The sequence below is a fragment of the Protopterus annectens genome, chromosome 14.part0 (assembly GCF_019279795.1).
Source record: "Protopterus annectens isolate FY-2018-M chromosome 14.part0, PAN1.0, whole genome shotgun sequence".
Taxonomy (NCBI): domain Eukaryota; kingdom Metazoa; phylum Chordata; order Ceratodontiformes; family Protopteridae; genus Protopterus; species Protopterus annectens.
Window position 1 is genome coordinate 397,428,104 of NC_056748.1, and position 22,622 is coordinate 397,450,725.

General features: G+C 47.7%; 1 protein-coding gene across 8 annotated transcripts in view; it reads right to left on the reverse strand.

Annotated features, from left to right (window-relative positions):
• The window catches only part of MKI67 (marker of proliferation Ki-67), a 404,744-nt gene that overhangs the window by 344,843 nt on the left and 37,279 nt on the right, over window positions 1-22,622 (reverse strand). For all 8 annotated transcript variants that reach the window (XM_044056164.1, XM_044056162.1, XM_044056163.1 and 5 more), the window contains exons 3-4: window positions 307-388; window positions 100-215 (exon numbers count right to left, since the gene is read on the reverse strand). In XM_044056164.1, the coding sequence (XP_043912099.1) occupies window positions 100-215; window positions 307-388 (198 nt within the window). The remainder of the gene's footprint in view (window positions 1-99; window positions 216-306; window positions 389-22,622) is intronic.

Genomic DNA, 22,622 nt, shown 5'->3' on the forward strand with positions numbered 1-22,622 from the left:
ATTACTGTTCTCTGTGTGAAATGTACTAAGTCACTCAGTTGCCACAATTTTGAGTTGCAGGTTTCAGGAAAGCTAGAGAATCTTTAAATAGTAACTTACCTGAAAGAACGATCAATAATTGTGAATACATCTCCATGTTTTAAACGCACAGGTTGCTGAACAGAACTACCATTCAAATGAGTAGGATTAACTGCACTCAAGTTAATTAATGTAACCTAAGGAAAAATAAATAAATAAAAATAAATTGCACACCTCTTCAAAATGACAGCAAGAGTTTGAAAAAAGGAAAAAAAATCCAACACAGACCTCTTTGTTTTCATTTACTTGAATCTTGCAGTGTTCTTTAGAAACATGAGGCAACTGGATACGGATGTCACATTCAGCTTTCCTTAAGCGACAGAAAGAAGAAAGAAGATTAGAAACCATACAAGTCAAATGAACTACAACATGCTCCAATATCAAAATAAATGACAAAAATACACCATTACCACCTCACAAACTTAGGGGACCTCTTCCATCCACAAGTTTACCAAAATTATGGATAGTCTCTTTCCAATAACACTCGATGGTTTTCCAGTACTACAAAGACTAAGTCCTGTCTGCTCCTGCAACATGTGTATATATATATATACACACACATATATAGATAAATATATATATATATATATATATATATATATATATATATATATATATAAAAATTATATAGAAACAAATATAGATATGGGTCTACTTCCTGATCGAAATTTGACTGAGACCAAATGACCTAAACTTAAATTTGATCCAAAACTCATTTCACTGACAATGCACTGTAAGGCAAGTAAAAGGTATGTGCCCTGTTCCCCACTGTAGTGCGACCCTGGAGTTAGAATATATAGTTGGGGGGCACATACACACAAAAATGAGAGCAAGAGAGACCGAGAGGGGAGTAACTTGGTATTTTAACTAAATTAATCAAGCATTTATAAAGGGTAATAAAATTAGAAGTTATGTACCTACCATAACGTTCCATGTTAGTTGTCTTCTCTCGCCTTCTTTCTTGCTGGATGGGATCGGAGCCGATCCTCTGCTCCGACTCGGCACTTGCTTTAGCTTAGGAACTCCTTTTACCAGCTCGAGGCAACCCTATATCCCATGATGCAAGGCGGAACTACCTCAGATCTCGTTTGGTAGCTAACCTACCCTGCTAAAGACTATCCTAACATAATTAGGAACATAAGATCCTAATAGAAGTCCTCATATGAAGGCTCAGGAGGAAACAACCTAATAGGAACTCTTCAAGATCTGTCCAGGCCAGGGGGAAGGAGGGAGGGCTTAAGAAAGAAGCGAGAAGACAACTAACATGGAACGTTATGGTAGGTACATAACTTCTAAATGTTAAGTTGTCAATCTCGCCTTCATTCTTGCTGGATGGGACCGCGTCCCTAGCACCTGTATCCTGGGTGGCTCAATGGAACAGACTCTTGAGAACTGTGGAACCAAAACTGGCCCTCTCTTTGGAGGCCAAGTCCAATTTGTAATGAGAGACAAAGGTATGAGGCGTAGCCCAAGTAGCTGCTGCACAAATGGTATCAATGGGTAGTCCATCCTGAAAAGCTACAGAAGTGGATAGACTCCTGGTTGAGTGTGCTTTTGGCTTAGAAGATAGCTGCTTGCCTCGGAGAGAGTATACATAGGAAATAGTGGAAGTTAACCATCTGGATAAGGTCACTTTAGAGACTGGAAGACCTATCCTGTTTTCTGCATAGGAGACAAATAATTGGTCCGATTTTCTGAATTGTTTAGTTCTATGCAAATAGTACCCGAGCTGACGATGGACATCCAAAAAATGCAGTTTCTGTTCAGCTCTGTCGGAATAGTTTGGGAAAAAGACTGGTAGGTCTATAGATTGGTTAATGTTGGTTTGAGATACGACTTTGGGAAGAAAGGAAGGGTTAGTTGTTAATGATACCCTGTCCTTATGAAAAACCAAATAAGGGGAACGAATGCAGAGAGCTTGAATCTCGGAAACTCTTCTTGCAGAAGTGACAGCCAGTAAAAATATAGTTTTCCAGGTCAATAATTTCAAAAAACATGAAGCAGACGGTTCGAAGGGAGGTAGTATCAAGGATGCCAACATTAAGTTTAGATCCCATTGCGGAGGAGGATGCTTTATAGGTGGTTTTATGAGAAAAACTCCTCTCAGAAAGGCCTTGCATAATCTATGAGACATAATGTTATTGTCATGCAAGCCAACATGATACTTGGAAATAGCAGCCAGTTGTACTTTGACTGTAGATGACGAGGATCCCGAATGAAAAACCTCCGCCAGGAAATCTAAAACCGAATGTACAGGAGCAGTAAAGAGGTCAATATTTTTGGAATTTGCCCAAATAGAAAAACGTTGCCACTTGCTAGCATAAACAGTCCTAGTGGACGACTTCAAAGAAGACACTAAAATGTCTCTGACTGAGTCAGAAATCATCGGTAGCCTGGCTAGGGTAGGAAGTGGAGCAACCAAGCAGTGAGGTTGAGAGAATGAATGGCTCGGTGCTGCTGACCCGACTGGTGGATCAAGAGATCCGGAACTGGGTCCAGATGCCAGGGCTGCACCAGAAGGTGACGATGCAGAGACGGAAAAGTACAGTTTTGTACCTACCATAAATGTAGATGTTCGAAGATCCACATTGCTGCAGTCCTTAAAGATAAGGGAGGATGGCTAACTACAAGGAAGCAGGAGCTGCCAACATGGCCTGCAAAACAGCAGTGGCAAAACCAGCCCTGGATTTAGAGTAAAGTGGCAGGTGATAATGCCTAGAGAAAGTATGCACTGAACTCCAAGTAGCTGCCTCCAAAATATCCTTGGTCGCCACTCCCCTCAAAAAAGCTGTTGAAGTGGCAGCAGCCCTAGTGGAATGAGGCCTAATCCCAGCTGGAACCTCCTTGCCATGATGGGAATAACAGAAAGCAATGCAAAACCCAATCCACTTAGAAATAGTTTGTTTTGACACAGGCTTGCCCTGAGAACTCAAAGCAAAAGAAACAAACAACTGCTGAGACTGCCTGAACCCTTTAGTTCTGTCCAAATAATAACGCAACTGCCTGTGTACATCTAAAGTGTGCAAAATCTTTTCCCCTTTATTTTGGGGATTTGCATAAAAGTAGGCAAATGAATAGTTTGGTTTAAAGCCACACTAGAAACCACCTTAGGCATAAAGGAAGGATTAGTGCGTAATGATACCCTATCCTTATGGAAAATCAAGAAAGGCTCAACTGCCATAAGGGCCTGCAATTCAGAAACCCTTCTTGCAGAGGTAATTGCCAACAAAAAAGCAGTCTTCCATGATAAATATTTCAACTCAGAAGTAGCTGCAGGCTCAAAAGGTTGTAGAGTGAGTTTCTCCAACACAAAATTGAGATCCCAAGCAGGAGTAGGAGCTCTTCGTGGGGTCTTATATTCTTTGCCCCTCTAAGAAATTGCTTGAACAAAGGATGAGAAAACAAAGGTGGGACACAATCATAGTGAGCCGAAATTGCTGCAGCATGAACCTTAATAGAAGAGAAAGACAAACCTTTGTCCAGTAACTCAGTAAGATATTGAAGAGCCACACTCAAATTAGGCTCAGAAACATCAAAATCGTTTGCTGCACTCCAAAATAAAAATCTCTTCCATTTATCTGCGTACACTTTCCTTGTACTAGGCCTTCTAGCTTCCAAAATCACATTCAAAACTTGTTGTGGAAGTTGAGACCCTCTATGGTTCAAAACAGAATATGCCAGGCTGTTAGGTGAAGAGAGTGAAGTTTGACATTCAGCAAATGGCTGTCCTCCTGTGACAACAGGTGTGGAATCGAAGGCAAAGGCCATGGAGGCTTCCGTACCAGACTTCTCAGTAATGGGTACCAGTGCTGTCGAGGCCAATCTGGAGCTATTAAAATCATCCTTGGCTTGTCCTGTCTGACCTTTAGAAGTACCTTTGGGAGGAGAGGCAGAGGAGGAAAGGCATACACATGAAGATTGCTCCAATTGAAAGAAAGAGCATCCACTTTCCAAGCTGTGGGATGAAACCTTTTTGTGCAAAACTTTGGCAGCTGATGGTTTAGTGGAGAAGCGAACAGATCTATGTCTGGAGTTCCCCATGACACTGTCAATTTCTGAAATACATGAGGATCCAATTTCCACTCGTGGGGATCCATAATTCGTCTGCTCAACACATCTGCTAAGGAGATCTGTGCTCCTGGCAGAAACCTTGCCTGAAGATTGAGCTGTAAACAGAGCAGTCTCCCACAAAATCATTGCTTGCCTGCATAGAGGATAAGAATGCGTTCCCCCTTGTTTAGGTGACATTCCTGAGCCCACCACAAAAATTCCTTTTGAATGCCAGTGTCTAGATCCTGGCAGTGCTGTGTCCATACATTTTTGAGATACCATTGCAGCTTCCTCATATGCAGTTTGGCATTGGGAAGCACCAGAATACAAGATGCCATGAACCCTAAGGCTTGAAGGACTGTCCTTGCAGTCAGCCCGGACTGAAGAGATAGCTGATGGAAGTAAAGGGATAGACTCTTGTTTGTCCGGGGTTAAAAAGGCCATCTGGGATGCTGTATTCAGTCTCACACCCAGAAAGCACATGTCCTGAGAGGGTACTAGACTGGACTTTATTTCGTTCACAGAATACCCCAGGCATCTTAGCACTGCTATTACATATTCCAAATGATGAAGAAGCTCTTCCCTTCCTTGAGCCAGAATCAGGCAGTCGTCCAAATAAGGATAGATCTGTATTCCTTTTAGCCTGAAGAAAGCTATCACTGGAGCCAGAACTTTCGTGAATACTCTGGGCAGTAGATAAGCCAAAGGGCAATGCAGAGAACTGATAGTGAGAAGTCCCAGCTCGAAAACGCAGATACTTCCTGCAACTTAGTCTGATAGGAACATGAAGGTAAGCCTCCTTGAGATCCAAAGTTACCATCCAATGATCTTTGCCCAGCAGAGGTAAAAGCTGCTGTAACGTCAACATTTTGAACTTGGGAATGTCCAGATAAGTGTTGAGGGTAGATAAATCCAAAATTGGTCTCCACGTGTTCCCCTTCTTTGGTACTAGGAACAGGCGAGAATAAAATCCTAGGCCCACTTCTGGCAGAGGGACCGGCTGTATGGCCCCTATTTGGAGTAACAGAGAAATTTGCTTGTGAGCCTCTATTCTTTGTTGAGGAGGAATGTCTGGCATGCCTTTGAAAGGAGGCAAGGTATGGAAATAAAACCTGTAACCGTGGTGTATGATATCCAATACCCATCTGTCTTGGGTAATTGACTCCAATTTTCTTTGAAAAGTGCCAACCTTCCTCCCAAAGGTGCTGCCAGACGAGAAGGCTCTGGCAGCTGAAAAGGTAGGTCATTGGGTCTGTTTACGAAAGGACTGACCCCTGCCCTCACCCGAAGACTGTGCAGGAGAACTCCCTGTTCTAGGCCTGAAAGAGCCCTGAGCTCTGCCCCTACCACGTCTAGATCTACCCCTAGACTGGGAATCATAAGGAGGATACGTCCACCCCTTAGTAGGCCAATTTCTACTAAACTTTGGAGGCTGGACCTGCAAAAAATCTTTAACAGTCTGCATAGACTTAGCCTTGTCTTCCATTTTCTTTAAAACTGACTAAACAGGAGGACCAAACAACACATCAGATTGTAAAGGAGCATCTAAAATCCTTGTTTTAACATGTTCAGACAAATTTTGATCCCTTAGCCAGGCGTGCCTGCGAAGAACTGACCCAGTGGCAGCCACCCTAGACGAGGCCTGTACAGCATCAAAACCACATTGCAAAGAATGCTTACCCACCTGTTCAGAAACATGCACTAAATCTTGCAACTCTTTACAATCAATACCTACTGCCAGAGCATCAACCTTAGACTTTAATTGTGAAAGGAGATAGTTCTGGTATTTCAACATGTGAAACTGGCAATTCAAAGCCCTCATAGCAAGAGTGGAAGAAGTATAAACTTTCTTTCCCCATCTATCCAAGGCCCTAGCCTCTGTCTGCAGGAACCGGATTCTTAACAACAGAAGCCTTAACACTTTTAGGCCCCTGACTAACAGTTTCTGGGTCAGCCCTAGGACTCTTAAAAAGATACTTATGAGCTTCAGGCACCCTGTAATACCTATCCGGCTTAACAGGAGCAGGAGGCAAAGAATCAGGATTAAGAGAAGCCTCTGTAAAAACATCTTCTACATCATCCAAAACAGGAGGTATAGCCAAAGGCCTATGCTGGGGTAAAAAAATTCCCTAAGCCTTTTCCTGGAATCAGAGAAGTCCTGACCTTCCCACTTAAAATGCTCCCTCATGGAATGAAGAGTTTCTGAAAAAGAAAAATCCTCAGGAGGAGAAGCAGAAGGAGGAGAATCATCCACATCAGAATCAGAATAAGGAGAGTACTCCTGCAAGTCTTCAGCCGAAGACTCTGAAACATCCGAAGCCTGCTCAAAACCCCCCAGCTCAGGCTCCAACCTAGGTCTCTTATCAGGAGGGGGCATAGAACCCCTAATTAAAGTAATCAAATCTTCTGCCATTTTAAGCATATGCTTCTTGGGCACAGTACCTGAAGAGCTAGGGGTAACACCAACTGAAGCCAAACCTGGCCTGCCCCTGGGAGAAGCCTTTGAAACAGAAGGAGAGGGCCTAGCCACCCTAGGAAGGGAGGGGAGTATAGTAACCTGAGAAGCCCCCTCAGCCTGACTTGCCTCCTGAGAGTCCACATCTTGCAATAATAAGGTCTCACCCTGGGAACACAAAGAAACCTCCGGCGGAGCCACCGGCTCCGACACCTCTAAAGAACCGGCGTCCGGTACAGACGGTTCTTCTAGCCTAGGCTTAACTGCCTTGTCCTTGCGCTTCTTCGAGGAAGCGGGCCGGAGCATCCGACGGCATTTTATAATTACACCGCTTCCCAAAGACTAACCTTGCACAATCCAACCTTCTCTTTATAGTGCGTTTATTAAATCTAGCACAAGAGCGACAGCCAACAACGTCGTGCTCAGGCCCTAAGCAAGGAATACACAAAGTATGATAATCTCTATGCGGTATCTGTTTCCCACAAGAAATGCAATTATTGACTTTTTCTGACATCCGGTAAATCACTGAGGCAAGAAAAAACTAAAATATTCCCAACGGGTACTTAGCCAACTTTGAACTCGGTCTGAAACTTCGAAATCGAAAAATCTCAGAACGCCAACCGGCACTTGCAATGCTGCTTCTGCATCGGACCATGCGGCAAAAAAGACTGAGGATATGACGTCGGTCATGCGCATTTGTACCCTGACGTCCTGATGTCAGTCAAATGCGCCTTGACCGACGTCAGCCTTATACTTTGATATTCGGGCCGACCGAGGACAGCGGACTACCCAAGTGTAAGGACTGCAGCAATGTGAGATGAAGAACATCCAAATATGCCGAGGCCAATATGGGGCAATGAGGATCAACTTGGCTCTCAAAACGGTGGCTTTCTGAATGACTTGTGGAATCAAGGGAAAGGGAGGAAAAGCGCACAGAAGTCCCCGGGGCCAATCCTGGGTTAGAGAGTCTCTCAGGGGTTGGCCTGGAAGGGGAAAAAAGAGTGAAAAAAAATCGGGGCACTTGTTGTTTTGCGGAGTAGCAAAAAGAACGCAACAAGGAGTGCCCCACTTCAGAAAAATCTGATCCACTACAGATTGATTGAGAGACCACTCGTGAGACATCAGAATGGATCTGCTCAGCCTGTCCGCTAAAAGGTTGGACCTGCCAGGGATGTGCGTTGCTATCAGAAACCGCTGAGAAGAGATCGCCCATTGCCAAAGTCTGAGAGCTTCTCGACATAACGGATAGGACCTGGTCCCGCCCTGTTTGTTGATGTACCAGACCACGGACATGTTGTCCGTTTGTACTGCAATAGTCCCAGTGGGAAGAAAGTCGTTGAGGGCTTGCAACGTTAAAAGCACTGCTCTCATCTCCAGGACATTTATGTGCAGATGGTATTCTATGGGTTGCCACGTCCCGTGGACCATCCTGCCCTGATAATGCCCCCCCCCACCTGATCAGAGAGGCATCCGTAGTGGCTGTGGCAACTGGAGGAGGGGGAATAAAGGGTCGGCCCTGATGAAGAAGAGGGGAAGATATCCACCAGTTCAGATGAGCTCTGCACGACTGTGACCAAGATTTCGTGCCTCATCGGGAGACTGTGGTACGACCACTGCGTGAATAGCATCCACTGCAGAAGACGCATGTGGAAGCGAGCCAGTGGTAGAAGAACAATGGCCGCAGCCATAAGACCTAGAACCTTCAGTATAAATCTGGCTTTGATCTTGTTGCTTTGCAATAGAAGCCGAACAAATTTTTGGATGTCCAGAATTCTTTGCTCTGCTAGTCTGGCTATCATTTTGACGGTGTTTAATTCTGCGCCTATAAAGGTGATAGATTGGCAAGGCAGCAGAGAAGATTTTTCGAAATTTACTGAAATTCCCAAACTCCTGCAAAGCTGTAGAGTGTAGTCTCTGGACTGAAGAAGCTGACACTTGGTGGTGGCGGAGAGGAGCCAGTCGTCCAAGTAGGGAAACACCTGGAATCCCTGACGTCTCAGATGAGCTGTGACCACTGCCATGCATTTGGTGAACACTCTGGGGGCTGAAGTGAGGCCAAAGGGCAGTGCTCTGAATTGGTAATGACTGGTCCCTAGCCGAAAGCAGAGAAACCTTCTGGAGCGTCTGTGAATCTTTATGTGATAGTACGCATCCTGAAGGTCTATAGAGCACATCCAGTTGTCCTTGCCCAGAAAGGGCAGAATGGACTGAAGCGTGACCATCCGGAATCTTGCCTTCTTGACAAATCTGTTTAGATTGCTCAGGTCTAATATTGGTCTCCAATCTCCCGTCCTTTTGGGGACCAAAAGAATCTCAGTAGACGGATCCTACCTGGTCTGCTGGCACAGTCTGGACGGCTCTTTTTTCTAGGAGCTTTGAAACCTCCTGTTCTGCCAAATCCCTTTGACCGGGCGAGATGTCTGGAAGGGATTGTAGAGGTACGGGAAACCTTTCGAAGGGGATTTTGTAACCCTCTGATATGATAGACTGTACCCAACTCTCTTGAGATAGGGATTGCCAGGCTACTGGGTACAGCGAAATCCTTCCCCCGACTGCCTCCAAGGGTGGACAGTCGGGCAACACCTCAGGGATGCTGAAAGGGCTTCTCAGGAAGAGACTCCCTGTTGCCCTGGTTCTGAGGATCCCCCTGCCTCTAGGGCGGCGTCTATTATTGTTACCCCCTCTGCCTCTGGGGGTAAACTGACCACGTGCGTCCGGTGTAGCTCCTTGGGCTTTTCGGAACCACATCTCCCCCCCCCTTCTGACCCTTGGGATATGGTCTAGGAGTGGAAAACTGGACTCCAACGGCAGAAAGAGTTTTACCGTCCTGCTCACACCTGGTCAAGGTATCCTTCACCGGAGGTCCGAACAAAGCCGAACCATCAAAGGGGGTATTAGTGAAGGACGCCTTAAAGGGGTCTGCAAAATTACAAAGCCGCATCCAGGCTTGGCGTCTAAGAGCAATTGCTGTGCCTGCGGCCCTGCTCGCTCCATCGGCCACATAGGATATGAGCCGCATGGAGGAGTTAGATATGGAATTCAGGATTGCAAGCTGCGAGGCAATCTTTTCCTGAGCCCCAGCAGCAGAAGGATCCTGGACTACTTCACCCAGTTCTTTGAGAATATCTCGTTGAAGCCTGGTGAAGTGACAAAGATAATTCAGCGAACGCATAGCAAAAGTCGCTGAAGAAAACATCCGCTTTCCATACCTGTCCATGGTCCTAGAGTCCTTGTTAGGCGGATGGACAGGTACTGAAGGATCCGCCAGTTCCTTCTTATTGGCCGCCGCCACCACCATAGCATCCACAGAGACACCCAAAGGAACTGTTTGTCCGTAGGGGCCGTGATGAATTTGGATGGTCTCCTGGGGACAGGTTCCACAGAATCTGGAGCCGCCCACGCCTTCCGAGCCACTACCTGCATCAGTGGGTCGAAAGGCGGAGACACCCAGGAGGTGGAGGGTCAGGATCCAAAAGCCTCCAGGTATACCGACTCATCCTCGGAGGGATCAATGGAGGGCCAATTCCCCCTCTGAGGAGCTCAAGGATGTCTGAAAAGGAGACATCCTCAGAGGGGGACCGTGGGGAACCCTCCGACTCATCTAAGTCGGTATCAGATGTAGTAGACTCAGGGGAGTCCGTGTGTTTCCTCTTACACGTCCTCTTCAGAGGGGGTTCCCCTGCAGGATCAGGAGAAACCTCGGAAGAGGAAATTCCCAATGGGGAAACCTGGGGCGATGGATCCCTGGGCCTGAGAGCAAGAGGCGTCTGCAGGCACTGATGAGGGATGAGCTAGAGGGATGGACCGTTGACCAGGCTCAGAGGCCAGGACACTCCTCATCACCTCAAAGGCTCCCCTCCCCGGGAGGCTGGAATATCCCCGCTCCGAGGAAACAGGAATGCCCGGCTCCACTGAGAGGGAAGGCTCCGAGGCCGATGTCGGCGCCGAGCTTAAAGCCGAAGCCCCGAGAGGGAGAGCGGGGTCGGACAAGGGTCCGATGCCACTAGCCCCCTCGGAGCCGACAAGGGAAACCCGACGACCGGATCCCTCCAAGGAAGGTCTCAAGGAGGAGATCGGAGCCGAGGATGACTGAGCCGAAGGATGCATCAGCTCCGGCACCGAAACAGTCGCTGTCCCGAGAAGCTCCGGCTCCGAACTCTGAAGTGGAGTCGGAGGAGGAAGTTCAAGGGGTGAGGCTATAGCCGAAGTCTGTTGAGACGGGCTATGGAGCATTTGGGCCAGTGCCTGAGACTTCAACAGCCTGCTTACCACCCACAGCCTGGAAGATCTCGAAGATCGGCTCCGATGGCTCCGCTCCGACAAAAGGGGAGACCCCGGAGCCGAGTGGATACTCAGTAATGAAGGGGACAGAGATCTCTTTCGGGACGGAGCCATCGGAGCCGAAGTCCCCTGAACACCACATGGAGCCGAAGGCTTCTCGGCTCCGATGCTGGATAAGGTGTCGGCTCCAGCCGGAGCAGACAAGGCTACAGTAGATAAGGTATCGGAGCCAGCCTGCACCGAACCCACTACTTTCGAGGCAGATACATCGGTTCCAGCCGGAGCCGATCTCGGCTCCGACGGAGCCGGAGCCACCGGAGGAGGCTCGGAAACTGAAGCCTGAACCTTCGGTGGCTTAGGTTTCCCAGACCCTGCTTTAGAGGGAGAACCTTCTGGCTTAAGTAAGCCACAGAGGATAAGTTTATTCCTCCTCTCCTGCAGGACTCTCTGGCTAAAAGAGTGACACAAAGCACAGGAGTCCTGCAGGTGCAAAGGCCCCAGGCAATAAACACAAGTGTGACCGTCTGTCAGAGACATTTTCTGACAGCACGAGTCACACATCTTGAAGCCTGAGACCTTGCCTTCCCTAGACATATCCTAGGAGGAAGAAAACACACACAAACCCCAAACAACACACAAAATTAATCCCCTACACAAACACACAGGAAGGGATTAAGAACTGGGGTTTTAGGCCTAACTAAAACTTTACACTAAAAGTTTAAAAAGGGTATAAAAGTTTTAAAAAAACAAGGGAATAGGGTGGGCTGTAAAACTACTACAGACTATACTATGACTAAAAGGGAAAGATAAAACCCTAAGCTTCTCTTTCTTTGACAAGAAATTCACTTACCTCTGCCGGTAAAGGAGACCTCTTTCGCTAAGCGGCAAACGAGATCTGAGGTAGTTCCACCTTGCATCATGGGATATAGGGTTGCCTCGAGCTGGTAAAAGGAGTTCCTAAGCTAAAGCAAGTGCCGAGTCGGAGCCGAGGATTGGCTCCGAACCCATCCAGCAAGAATGAAGGCGAGATTGACAACTTAACATCTGACTTCATCAAGTACACAAATTGTAGTGGACGTGTTCAGGTTACAGGTTTGCCCTTTACACTTGAAGGCTACTATGGTAATTTCATACTGTTGCAGACTGCTGGTAATTTCATACTGTTGCAGACTGCAGCTGAATAAATCTTATCTGCAAAGATGCAAACAAATTATTCCCGTTTAGTGTAGTGGTGCATTATTAAACCTGTAACCTCGATAAACCTGCCAAGGATCACAGTCCCCAGTGAGGGGGGTACGAATGCCAGGGCATTTAATCTCAGGCATGCCAACACACTATCTTCTGTAGAAGTGCCAGAACATGAGTGTGCAAACATGGTACACCACTGTATGGTGAAAGGGCAGGTGATCAGAGTTAGTAATGCTACTTTGCCAACAAATAATTTCCCTTCAGTCTTTTGTGACTCGCAGGCCAGAAGGATAGTCAAACAACCAAAGCCAGTTTAAAAATGGGGTTGGGGTGGGGGTGTGACAAACACCAGTAGATGAAATCTACTGGAAATTCAAACCTAATCAATTAACCACACCTACAACTATGATTAAAAGCTGGGACACAGGTTATTTAAAGAGAATCTGAAAAAGTAAAGACCCAGGAACAGTAGTGATGTTATTCCTAGGCCCAGAACTCCTATGGGCTCAGACTGGACCATCATGTGCCTCATTAAATACAATGTTATCTGCAGCGGTGGAATAGAGTCCAATGTTAAGGTTCTGTGCAGACAAAGGTGAAGCATACTGCAAATCAACTCTAGCATAATGGGGGGGGGTCTGCAACCCCCCACCCCAACTACACCTTCTGGAGCAGAGTAATGGAAATTGTTAACGAAATGTATGTCTACATACTTGAGACAGACTCCCATCATGCGAGAAGAAAAATACTAGTACTAGCAAGATCTACTTAAACTTGAAGTTTCAAAATTTCACATGGAAATGGCCAAGACAAGATTGGGGGGGGGGGGGGGGGATCCAGGTCCCCCTGGCTAAATATACCAACTCAGACTGCACCAGTGAGGAAAAACGATAAATTTTCCCATTACGCACTGCAAGGAGATCTCTGTTCAAAACATTCGAAATTTTGAAACTCCGATCTTATGAAGCAGCCCCACATTTTAAAAACAAAAATTCATTTCTAGACATCAAAGGAAATGGACATCAGGGTGGTGAATGCCCTGAAGAATCTCAGCTCTAAAATATAAGTTATGTACCTACCCATAACGTTCCATGTTAGTGGTCTTCTCACCTTCTTTCTTGCTGGTTGGGTTCGGAGCCGCCCTTCGGCTCAGACTCTGCCAGTTTCTAAAGTTAGAGGGCCGCCCTATATCCCACAATGCCTGGCGCGAGACCCTCAGATCTCGTTTGGAAGATCCCAACACCATCATAATACAAGAGGGCAACCATCCCAATAGCAAAACTTCAGCTACAGGGCTGAAGAAAAAGGTAGAGGACATAAATCGGTAAAGACTCAGCCAGTGACAAAACCTGTAGGACTCTTCCCGGTCCATCTAGGCTAGGGGGATGGAGGGTGGGACGCAAGAAAGGCGGCGAGAAGATGACAACTAACATGGAATGTTATAGTAGGTACATAACTTCTTAAATGTTAAGTTCTCTCTCTCGCCTTCATTCTTGCTGGTTGGGACAGCGTCCCTAGCACCCTAGTCCTGGGTGGCTCATCGGAACAGACTCTAGCACAGTGGAAACAAAATCAGCTCTGCTCCTAGAGGCCAGATCCAATTTATAATGTGAAATGAAGGTATGAGGGGTGGCCCAGGTGGCCGCCGCACAAATGGCTTCCATAGGTAGTCTTGATTGAAAAGCTACTGATGCAGCTAAAGCCCTAGCAGAGTGGCCTTTAGGTTTAGCAGGGAGTTCTTTATAGACAACCACCTGGATAAAGTTACTTTAGACACTGGTCGACCCCACTTACCCTCCGCATAGGACAGGAAGAGTTGGTCCGATTCCTTATTTGCCCAGTCCTATGCAAATAGAAACGTAATTGCCTATGAACGTCCAACTGGTGTAATTTGTGTTCAGCTTTGTTGGAATAATTTGGGGGGGGGGGGGGAACAAAACAAAAAAACTGGCAGATCGATGGATTGATTCCAATTATTTTCGGAGGGGGCCTTAGGAAGGAACGAAGGATTAGTCCCGAGTGAAACTCTATCCTTATGGAAAACTAGGTAAGGAGGAGGACGAACACAAAGGGCTTGAAGTTCAGAAACTCTCCTCGCTGAAGTAATGGCCACCAAAAAGAGGGTTTTCCAAGTAAGCAATGTCAAGGAACAGGAAGCTGCCGGTTCAAAGGGAGGCAGTATCAAGGAAGCTAAAGTCCCACAGAGGCAGGGATCTCTCACTGGAGGCCTGAGCAAGATTGTTCCTTTCAGAAAGGCTATGCAAAGCTTATGGGACATGATGCTGGTTTCTGAGAGGCCCGTATGGAAATTAGAGATTGCCGCTAGCTTAACTCCAATGGTGGCAGAAGAGGAGTCCGCTGGAAAAAGTCTAGGACGTTCTGGACAGGGGCCGTGAAGGGATCTATATTTCTAGCCTCTGCCCAGAAAGAGAAACGTTTCCACTTAAAGTCTTCCTGGTTGTAGGTTTGTGTGAAGAAAGGATAATCTCACGCACTGAATGGGAAATACTGGGAAGCCTGGCTAAGGTTGGAAGTGGAGCAACCAAGCAGGGAGGTCGAGAGACTGGAGAGATTGATGCAGCCTGCCCGACTGATGGATCAAGTGGTCCGGAACTGGGTCCAGATTACAAGACTGTTCTAGAAGGTGACTATGCAGGAACGGGAACCAGATTTGTCGAGGCCAGTACGGGGCAATGAGGATCATCCTGCACCCCAGCACAGTAGCTTTCTGAATTAGTTTGGGATTTAGGGGAAAGGGTTGGAATGCATACAGAAGTCCCTGGGGCCAATCGTGAACTAGAGCGTCTCTGGGGGAAGTGTCCGGGAAGAGATTGAAGAAACTGTCAAACTTGCTGTTGAGAGGAGTTGCAAAAAGGTCGCAGCAAGGCTGACCCCATTTGCAGAAGATTACTGTCCAATTGAGACCACTCGTGAGGCATGAGAATAGCTCTGCTTAGCCTGTCCGCTAGGACATTGGACTTCCCAGGGATGTGCGTTGCTGTCAAACAGTTGAGGAGATTGCACAGTGCCATAGTCAGAGTGCTTCCCGACATAAGGGATAGGACTTGGTTCCACCCTGCTTGTTGATGTACCACACTACAGACATATTGCCTGTTTGAATTGCAATGGTCCTAGTGGGTAGAGAGTTCTGAAGAGCTTGCAACACTAAAAGCACCGCCCTCATCTCCAAGACATTTATGTGCAAGTGGTACTCGTGGGGTTGCCAGGTGCCATGGACAGTCCTGCCCTGAAAATGCCCCCCACCCGATCAGGTAGGCACCTGTGGTCACTGGAGGAGGAAGGACAAATGGTCTGCCCTGGGGTACTGATGGAGAGACCATCCAAGCCAAGTGGTCTTTGCATGATTGTGTAATTATCTTGCGAGACAAAGTAAATTGTTGAAAGGACCACTGGGTGAAAAGCTTGCACTGGAGAATCATGTGAAAATGAGCCAGGGGAACTAATAGGATTGCTGCTGCCATGAGACCCAAGGTTTTTAGGACGAATTTGGCCTGAATCTTTCTGCATCCTAATACCTGTACATGTCAGCGAATGTCTGCCGCTCTGTCTACAGAAGATCTGTCTGCAAGAATTTCAGTATTTAATCTTGCGCCTATAAAGGTTAAAGACTGACAAGGCGACAATGCAGACTTTGAAATTTATTGAGATACCTAGGTTGGAGCATGTTTGGATGGTATAATCCCTGGCTCTCAGCAATTTATGTCTGGTGGTAGTAGTAAGGAGCCAGTAGTCTAGATACGGAAAAACCTGGAATCCTTGCAGTCTCAGGTGAGTGGTAATCACTGCCATGCATTTGGTGAACACCCTGGGGGCTGTGGTGAGACCAAAGGGCAGGGCTCTGAACTGGTAATGACTGGTTCCCAGCTGGAAGCGGAGAAACCTTCTGGAACACCTGTCCATTTAGTACTCATCCTGAAGATCTATGAAGCACATCCAATTGTCCTGACCCAAAAAGGATAGAATGGACTGAAGCGTGATCATCCGGAACTTAGTTCTTTGAACAGACTTGTTTAGTCTGCTGAGATCCAAAATGGTCTCCAGTCCCCTGTCTTTTTTGGTACCAAAAAGAACTTTGAGTAAATTCCGGATCCTTGCTGGTCTGCTGGGACTTGGATGGCCCTTTTTTTTTTAGCAGTCTTGAAATTTCTTGCACTGTCTGCTCCCTTAGACTGGGTGGAACATCTGGGATGGGGTAGTTTGATTTGAAGGGGGTGTGGACAAATGGGATTTTGTAACCTCCAGATATGATGGACTGTACCCATCTGTCTAGTGATGAGACGCCAGGCTTCTGGGTACAGAGACAGCCTTCCCCTGACTGCCTCCAAAGCTGGGCAGCCCCTCAGGGGTGCTAGAAGGGCTAGTCACAGAAAGATTCTCTGCTGCCCTGATTCTGCGGACCCCCTCTGCCCTGCGGGCGGCATCTATTGTTCCCTCCTCTGCCTCTGGAGGGAACTCGCCACGTGTGTCAGGCACGGCTCCCTGGGGTTTCCAGAACCACATCTTTCCACTCTTTTTGATCCTTAGGGTATGGTCTAGAGGGAGTGGAAAGATGGACGCCCACGGCAGAGAGTCTTGCCTTCCTGCTCACACCTGGTAATGGTATCTTTCACCTGAGGTCCAAACAGAGCCAAACCATCAAAAGGGGTGTTGAAGGACGCCTTGAAGGGATCAGCGAAGTTCCATAACCGCATCCAGGCATGTCTTCTCAAAGCCACGCCTGTGCCTGTGGCCCTACTCGCCCAATCAGTCGCATATGAAATGAGCCGCATGGAGGAGTTGACAATAGAATTAAGAGTCGCCAGCTGGGAGTCTATCTTGTCTTGAACCCCTGCATCTGATGGATCTTCCAGGGTATCTCCTAGCTCCTTGAGGAGATCCCTCTGAAGACTGGTGAGGTGGCACAAATTCAGCGACCGCATGGAGAAGGTCGCTGAGGAAAACATCCACTTCCCGTATCTATCCATCGTCCTAGACTCTTTATTAGGGGGATGGACAGGTACAGCCAACTCCTTTTTCGTGGCAGCTGCTATCACCATGGCATCAACGGGGACACCCTTAGTCAAAAACTGTTTTATCTTGAGGGGCCGTAATAAACTCAGGGAGCCTGCGGTGGATTGGTTCGTGTGTCCGGAGCTGACCACACCTTCCGAGCCACTACTTCCATCAATGGATTGAAGGGCAGAGACAACCAGGAGGTGGAGGGGCGAGAACCAAACGCATCCAAGTACACCGACTCGTCCTCAGAAGTGTTAAGGGCAGACTAGTTCCCCTCTGCTTAAGGATTTCAAGGATGTCTGAGAAAGATCTTCAGAGGGGGATCTTGGGGACCCTTCTCAAGGGGCTGATCGAGGCTCCAAGTCCGATGTAGGAGCAGAGCTTACCTACGCCGAGGACTAGTTCCCCCTCTGCTTAAGGATTTCAAGGATGTCTGAGAAAGATCTTCAGAGGGGGATCTTGGGGACCCTTCTCAAGGGGCTGATCGAGGCTCAAAGTCCGATGTAGGAGCAGAGCTTACCTACGCCGAGGCTCCGAGGGGGAGAATGGGATCAGACAAGTGTCTGATGCTACTTACCCCCTCGGAGCCGACTAGGGAGTCTCGGCGCCCAGATCCCTCCAAGGACGGAACCATTGAAGAAATCCGAGCCAAATGGGGAAGCATCGGCACCGACATTTCCAGGATCCAAGCCCAAACAAGCTCCAGCTCTGAACTGACAGGAGGAGTCAGAGGAGGAACTACTTCAGAAACAGGAACAGCCACAGCCTGATGAGAGGGGCTAGTTAACATTTTAGCCAGGGCCTGCGATTTGAGGAGTCTACTAACCACTCTCTCCAAGTCATGATCGGATAGCCTCGAGGACAGAGAAGAGTGGGACCGATGGCTCCGTTCAGACTGTAGCAAAGCCGATCCTGGAGCCGAGCGAATCGACTCTATGGATGGCGACTTGGATCACTTACGGCTCCGACACCAAGGTCAGAGCAGAGAGAGATTTAGATACTTCGGTTCCGGCCGGAACCGAAATTGAAGCAGACGTTCCACCTGGCGACTGCTTCGTACTGGGAGCTGACTGGTTGATGGGCTTAGGGGTTTTTGCTGGCTGAGACTTTGCTGGAGACCCCTCTGGTTTTAGTAACCCCCTAAGAATCAGCTTGTTCCTACGCTCCTGCAGGACTCCCGGACTAAAGGCATGACATCCCGAGCAAGAGTCCTGCAGGTGTAGGGCACCTAAGCAATAAAACACAAGTGTGAGAGTCTGTCAGAGACAATTTCTGACAGCACGAGTCACTTCTTGAACCCTGACACCTTGGTATTCTTTGACATGTTACAGAAAAAAGGAGTACCAATGGATGAATGTTAGACTAGTGCAAACAAAAAAAAGCACACGCACACCTTCACACAAAAGACTAAAGGTAACAATACTAACAAAACTTAAGACTTCTTAGACTACAAAGGCTAAACACTACTTCCTACTGGAACAATTGAAAAGGAAAGGGGATAGCCTCTAATTTAAACGGCCAACTTAGGGAGATAGAGCCCCCCCCCCCAGTAAAAACGAGTTTCCCAAGGGTCAGAACACAGGAAAAAAGTAGACTAATCTACAGTACAACTATAAACAAGAAACTTGAAAAATATACACAAAGTTTTACTAATATTACAAAAAGATGAATAAGACCTGAGCCAGTAAAGCGCAACCTCATAGCTGAAGCAGCAAACGAGATCTGAGGGTCTAGCGCCAGGCATTGTGGGATATAGGGAGGCCTCGAGCCAGTAAGTAGCTCTCGAGCTTTAGAAAATGGCAGTCGGAGCTGAAGGTCTGCTCCAAACCCAACAAGCAAGAATGAAGGCGAGAGAGACAACTTAAAAGGTTAAGAGGCGCAACAAGACCAGTGACCAAAGTCTCCGGTGGCCTATATGAACTACCCCCCCCGATCTCCAAGAGCCAAGAGATAGTATGGCTAGTAGAAAGAGAACCTGTCAAGATATACAAGAGGGTATGGACAGCTGACAGCCTGTGGAATAAGCAGGATTTTGGGGGAAAACTACATTAAATGCATTCAAAACGGAAAGTAAGCAGTGCCTTCTCACTGCATTTACTGGCTTAAAAATACATTTGCAAAAAACTTTCAAAAGCAAAAACTAAGTACATGGGGCTTCCAGGTGCAGAGGGAGTCACTGGGAGAACCACTACAGTTTGCCAGGGTCTCGCATAATTAGAAGTTATGTACTCACCATAACGTTCCATCTGAGTAGGTGACTTCATTCGGATGCAACCTGTGGGTATCGGATCCGACCTCGGATCCGAGCCGGCAATTCAAAAGCTTAGGCTCCGAGCTCCTAGCTCCTCCCTCTTACCCATAACCCCTTGCCACGCCCTGACTGACCTCAGATTGAGTTTGCCTCAAATACTGACCACAGTATACTAAAAACAGCAATAAATACTCGCTCTATAAAGGTCAGGGGGATGGAGGGGGGGATGGTTGCATCCGAATGAAGTCACCTACTCAGATGGAGCGTTATGGTGAGTACATAACTTCTAAATCTGAAGTAGGAAGACTTCATTCGTCTGCAACCTGTGGGACAGAGTCCCTAGCTACCTGAATCTTGGGCGGCCATCATGGAAGGATGTTCCGGAGCACCGCTGAGCCAAAGGATGCTCTTCCTCTAGAAACAACATCCACCTTGTAATGAGAAATAAAAGTATGAGGCGAGGCCCAAGTAGCTGCCGCGCAGATATCATCCAACGAAACACGGGACTTAAAGGCGGTTGACGTAGAAACTGCCCTAGTAGAATGAGCCGTAACCCTCTTAGGAGCAGGTCTGACTGAAGTGTCATATGCCTGCAATATGCAATTAGCAATCCATTTAGACAGAGTGACTTTAGACACTGCTTTACCCAGAGCAAATTTAGCAAAGGAGGCGAACAGCTGATCTGATTTCCTGTGGCCAGCTGTCCTGTTAATATAAAAACGTAATTGTCTATGAACATCCAATGAATGCAATTTGTATTCCCCTTTGTTTGAATACTTGGGAAAAAAAACAGGCAAATTGATTGACTGGTTAATATTGGATTCAGAAGAGACCTTCGGAAGAAAAGATGGATTGGTCCTGAGGCACACCCTATCAGGGAAGAAAGAAAGGTAAAGGCGGTTTGACACAAAGAGCCTGAAGCTCAGACACCCTTCTGGCTGAAGTGATAGCTACCAGAAAGACAGTCTTCCAGGAAAGGAATTTTAAATCAGCAGAAGCTGCAGGCTCGAAGGAGGAGCAGTAAGGGCCTGCAGGACTAAAGACAAATCCCAAGGCGGTACAACCTCCTTGACTGGAGGCCTTAATAAAAACTCCCTTGAGAAAGGATTTGCATAATTTCGCTGTCATAAGGGGAGCTGTGTCCTGTCCAATGTGATAATGCGATATAGCCGCCAATTGTACTTTAATCGTGGAAGAACTGGCCCCTTGATGAAAGAGGTCTGTTAAAAATTCTGGCTCCGCAGGGATAGGTGCTGAAAAGGATCCACCGTTCTCTGCCCTGCCCATATAGAGAACCTCTTCCATTTACTCCGATAAACCTGTCTGGTAGAAGGTTTATGAGCAGCCACCAAAATTGCTTTGACCGGTGAAGAGATACGGGAGTCCTAATTAAGGTTGGAATTGGAGCAGCCAAGCTGTCAACTTCAGGGTCCAGATTGGGAACTGGCATTCCCAGAGGGTGAGAGATGAGATCCGAATTGGATCCAGAATCCATGGTGGATTGATTTTGTGAGACCATACGAAGGGGAACCAAGGTTGTCGAGGCCAGAATGGGGCAATGAGAATCATTCTGCTCCCCAAACTGTTGGCTTTCTGCAGAAACCTCTGCATCAGAGGAAGTGGAGGGTAGGCATAAAGGAGACCGGGAGGCCAAGCATGCACCAGAGCATCCTCGAACTCCTGGTGGGAGAAGTAGAGCGAAGAAATTGTCGCATTTGGCGTTTGAGGGAGAAGCAAAAAGATCGCAACAGGGTTGCCCCCAAACGGCAAAAATCTTCTTCGCTACTTGAAGGTTTAGGGACCACTCGTGTGGAGAAAGGATGGTGCGACTGAGCTTGTCCGCAAGGATGTTGGACTTTCCCGAAAGGATGGTGCGACTGAGCTTGTCCGCAAGGATGTTGGACTTTCCCGGAATGTGCGTTGCTATCAGAAAGCGTTTGGTGGAAATTGCCCATTCCCAGACTCTCATGGCCTCTCGACAAAGGGGATAAGACCTGGTTCCTCCCTGCTTGTTGATATACCAGACTACGGACATGTCTGTCTGAATCGCAATAGTCCCTGTAGGAAGAACGTGGTGAAGTGCTTGCAACGCTAGGAGCACCGCCCTCATTTCCAGGACATTTATATGCAATGATGTCTCTGTGGGATTCCACGTGCCTTGGACAATCTTTCCCAGAATGCCCCCACCCGAGGCAAGAAGCGTCCGTGGTCACTGTGGCTCGGGAAATGCAGCAAAGGGTCTTCCTGCCAGGGGCTCCGGAGAAAGAAGCCACCACAGAAGGGAGTCCCTGCACGCTCTGCTGACCGCAATCGGAGCGTTTAGAGGCGAACAAAGAGGAGACCACTGAAGTTGAAGGGACCATTGAAGAGCCCGCATGCGGCGGGCATGAATTAGAAGCGGAATAGCTGCCGCCATAGAACCTAGGGCCCTCAGGACCGAAGCTGCAGTTGGTGACGGTTGAAGGATCGCTGTCACATGACACCTCAGGCTGACGATACGGTCTGGGGTGAGGAAGGCTCGCATTGATCTGGTGTCTAGTCTTCCTCCTATGAAATCTATAATTTGAGTTGGATTCAGGAAAGATTTCTCCCAGTTGATCGTTATGCCCAGCCTTGGTGCTAGTTGAAGGAAGTAATCCCTGGCTGAGCACAGAAGATGCCTTGATGATGCAGTTAGGAGCCAGTCGTCCAGGTGGGGAAAGACCTGTAAGCCCTGGAGCCGCAGGTGGGCCGCTACCACCGCTAACACCTTGGTAAACACCCTGGGGCTGAGGTGAGACCAAAGGGAGGACCCTGAACTGATAGTGACTGGCTCCCAGCGGGCGAAGAAACCTCCTGGATCGTCTGTCCATCCGAATGTGGTAGTACGCATCCTTGAGGTCTATGGAACACATCCAGTCGTTCTCCTCAACAGGGGAGTATAGATTGTAGGGTGACCATCCGGAACTTTGCTTGGTTACTGACAGGTTCAACAGGGAAAGGTCTAAAATTGGTCTTAAGTCCCCGTCTTCTTTGGCACCAAAAGAACCTGGAGTAAAACCCTAATCCGGCTTGATCTGGGGGCAGCTGGATGGCTCTTTTTCTAGCAGCTGCTCGATTTAGAGCTGCCGCCTCCCTTGGTCGGGTGGAACATCTGGGAGGCTGCGAGATTTGGGATCTTGATTAGGGGTATTGAATATCCTCTGGATATGAGTGAAGCACCCAACTGTCTGTTGTTATGGACTCCCAAGAAGTCAGGTGCATCGAAAACCCCCCGACTGCCTCCAGAGGCGGACAGCGGGCAACCCTTCAGGGCTGCTGCGT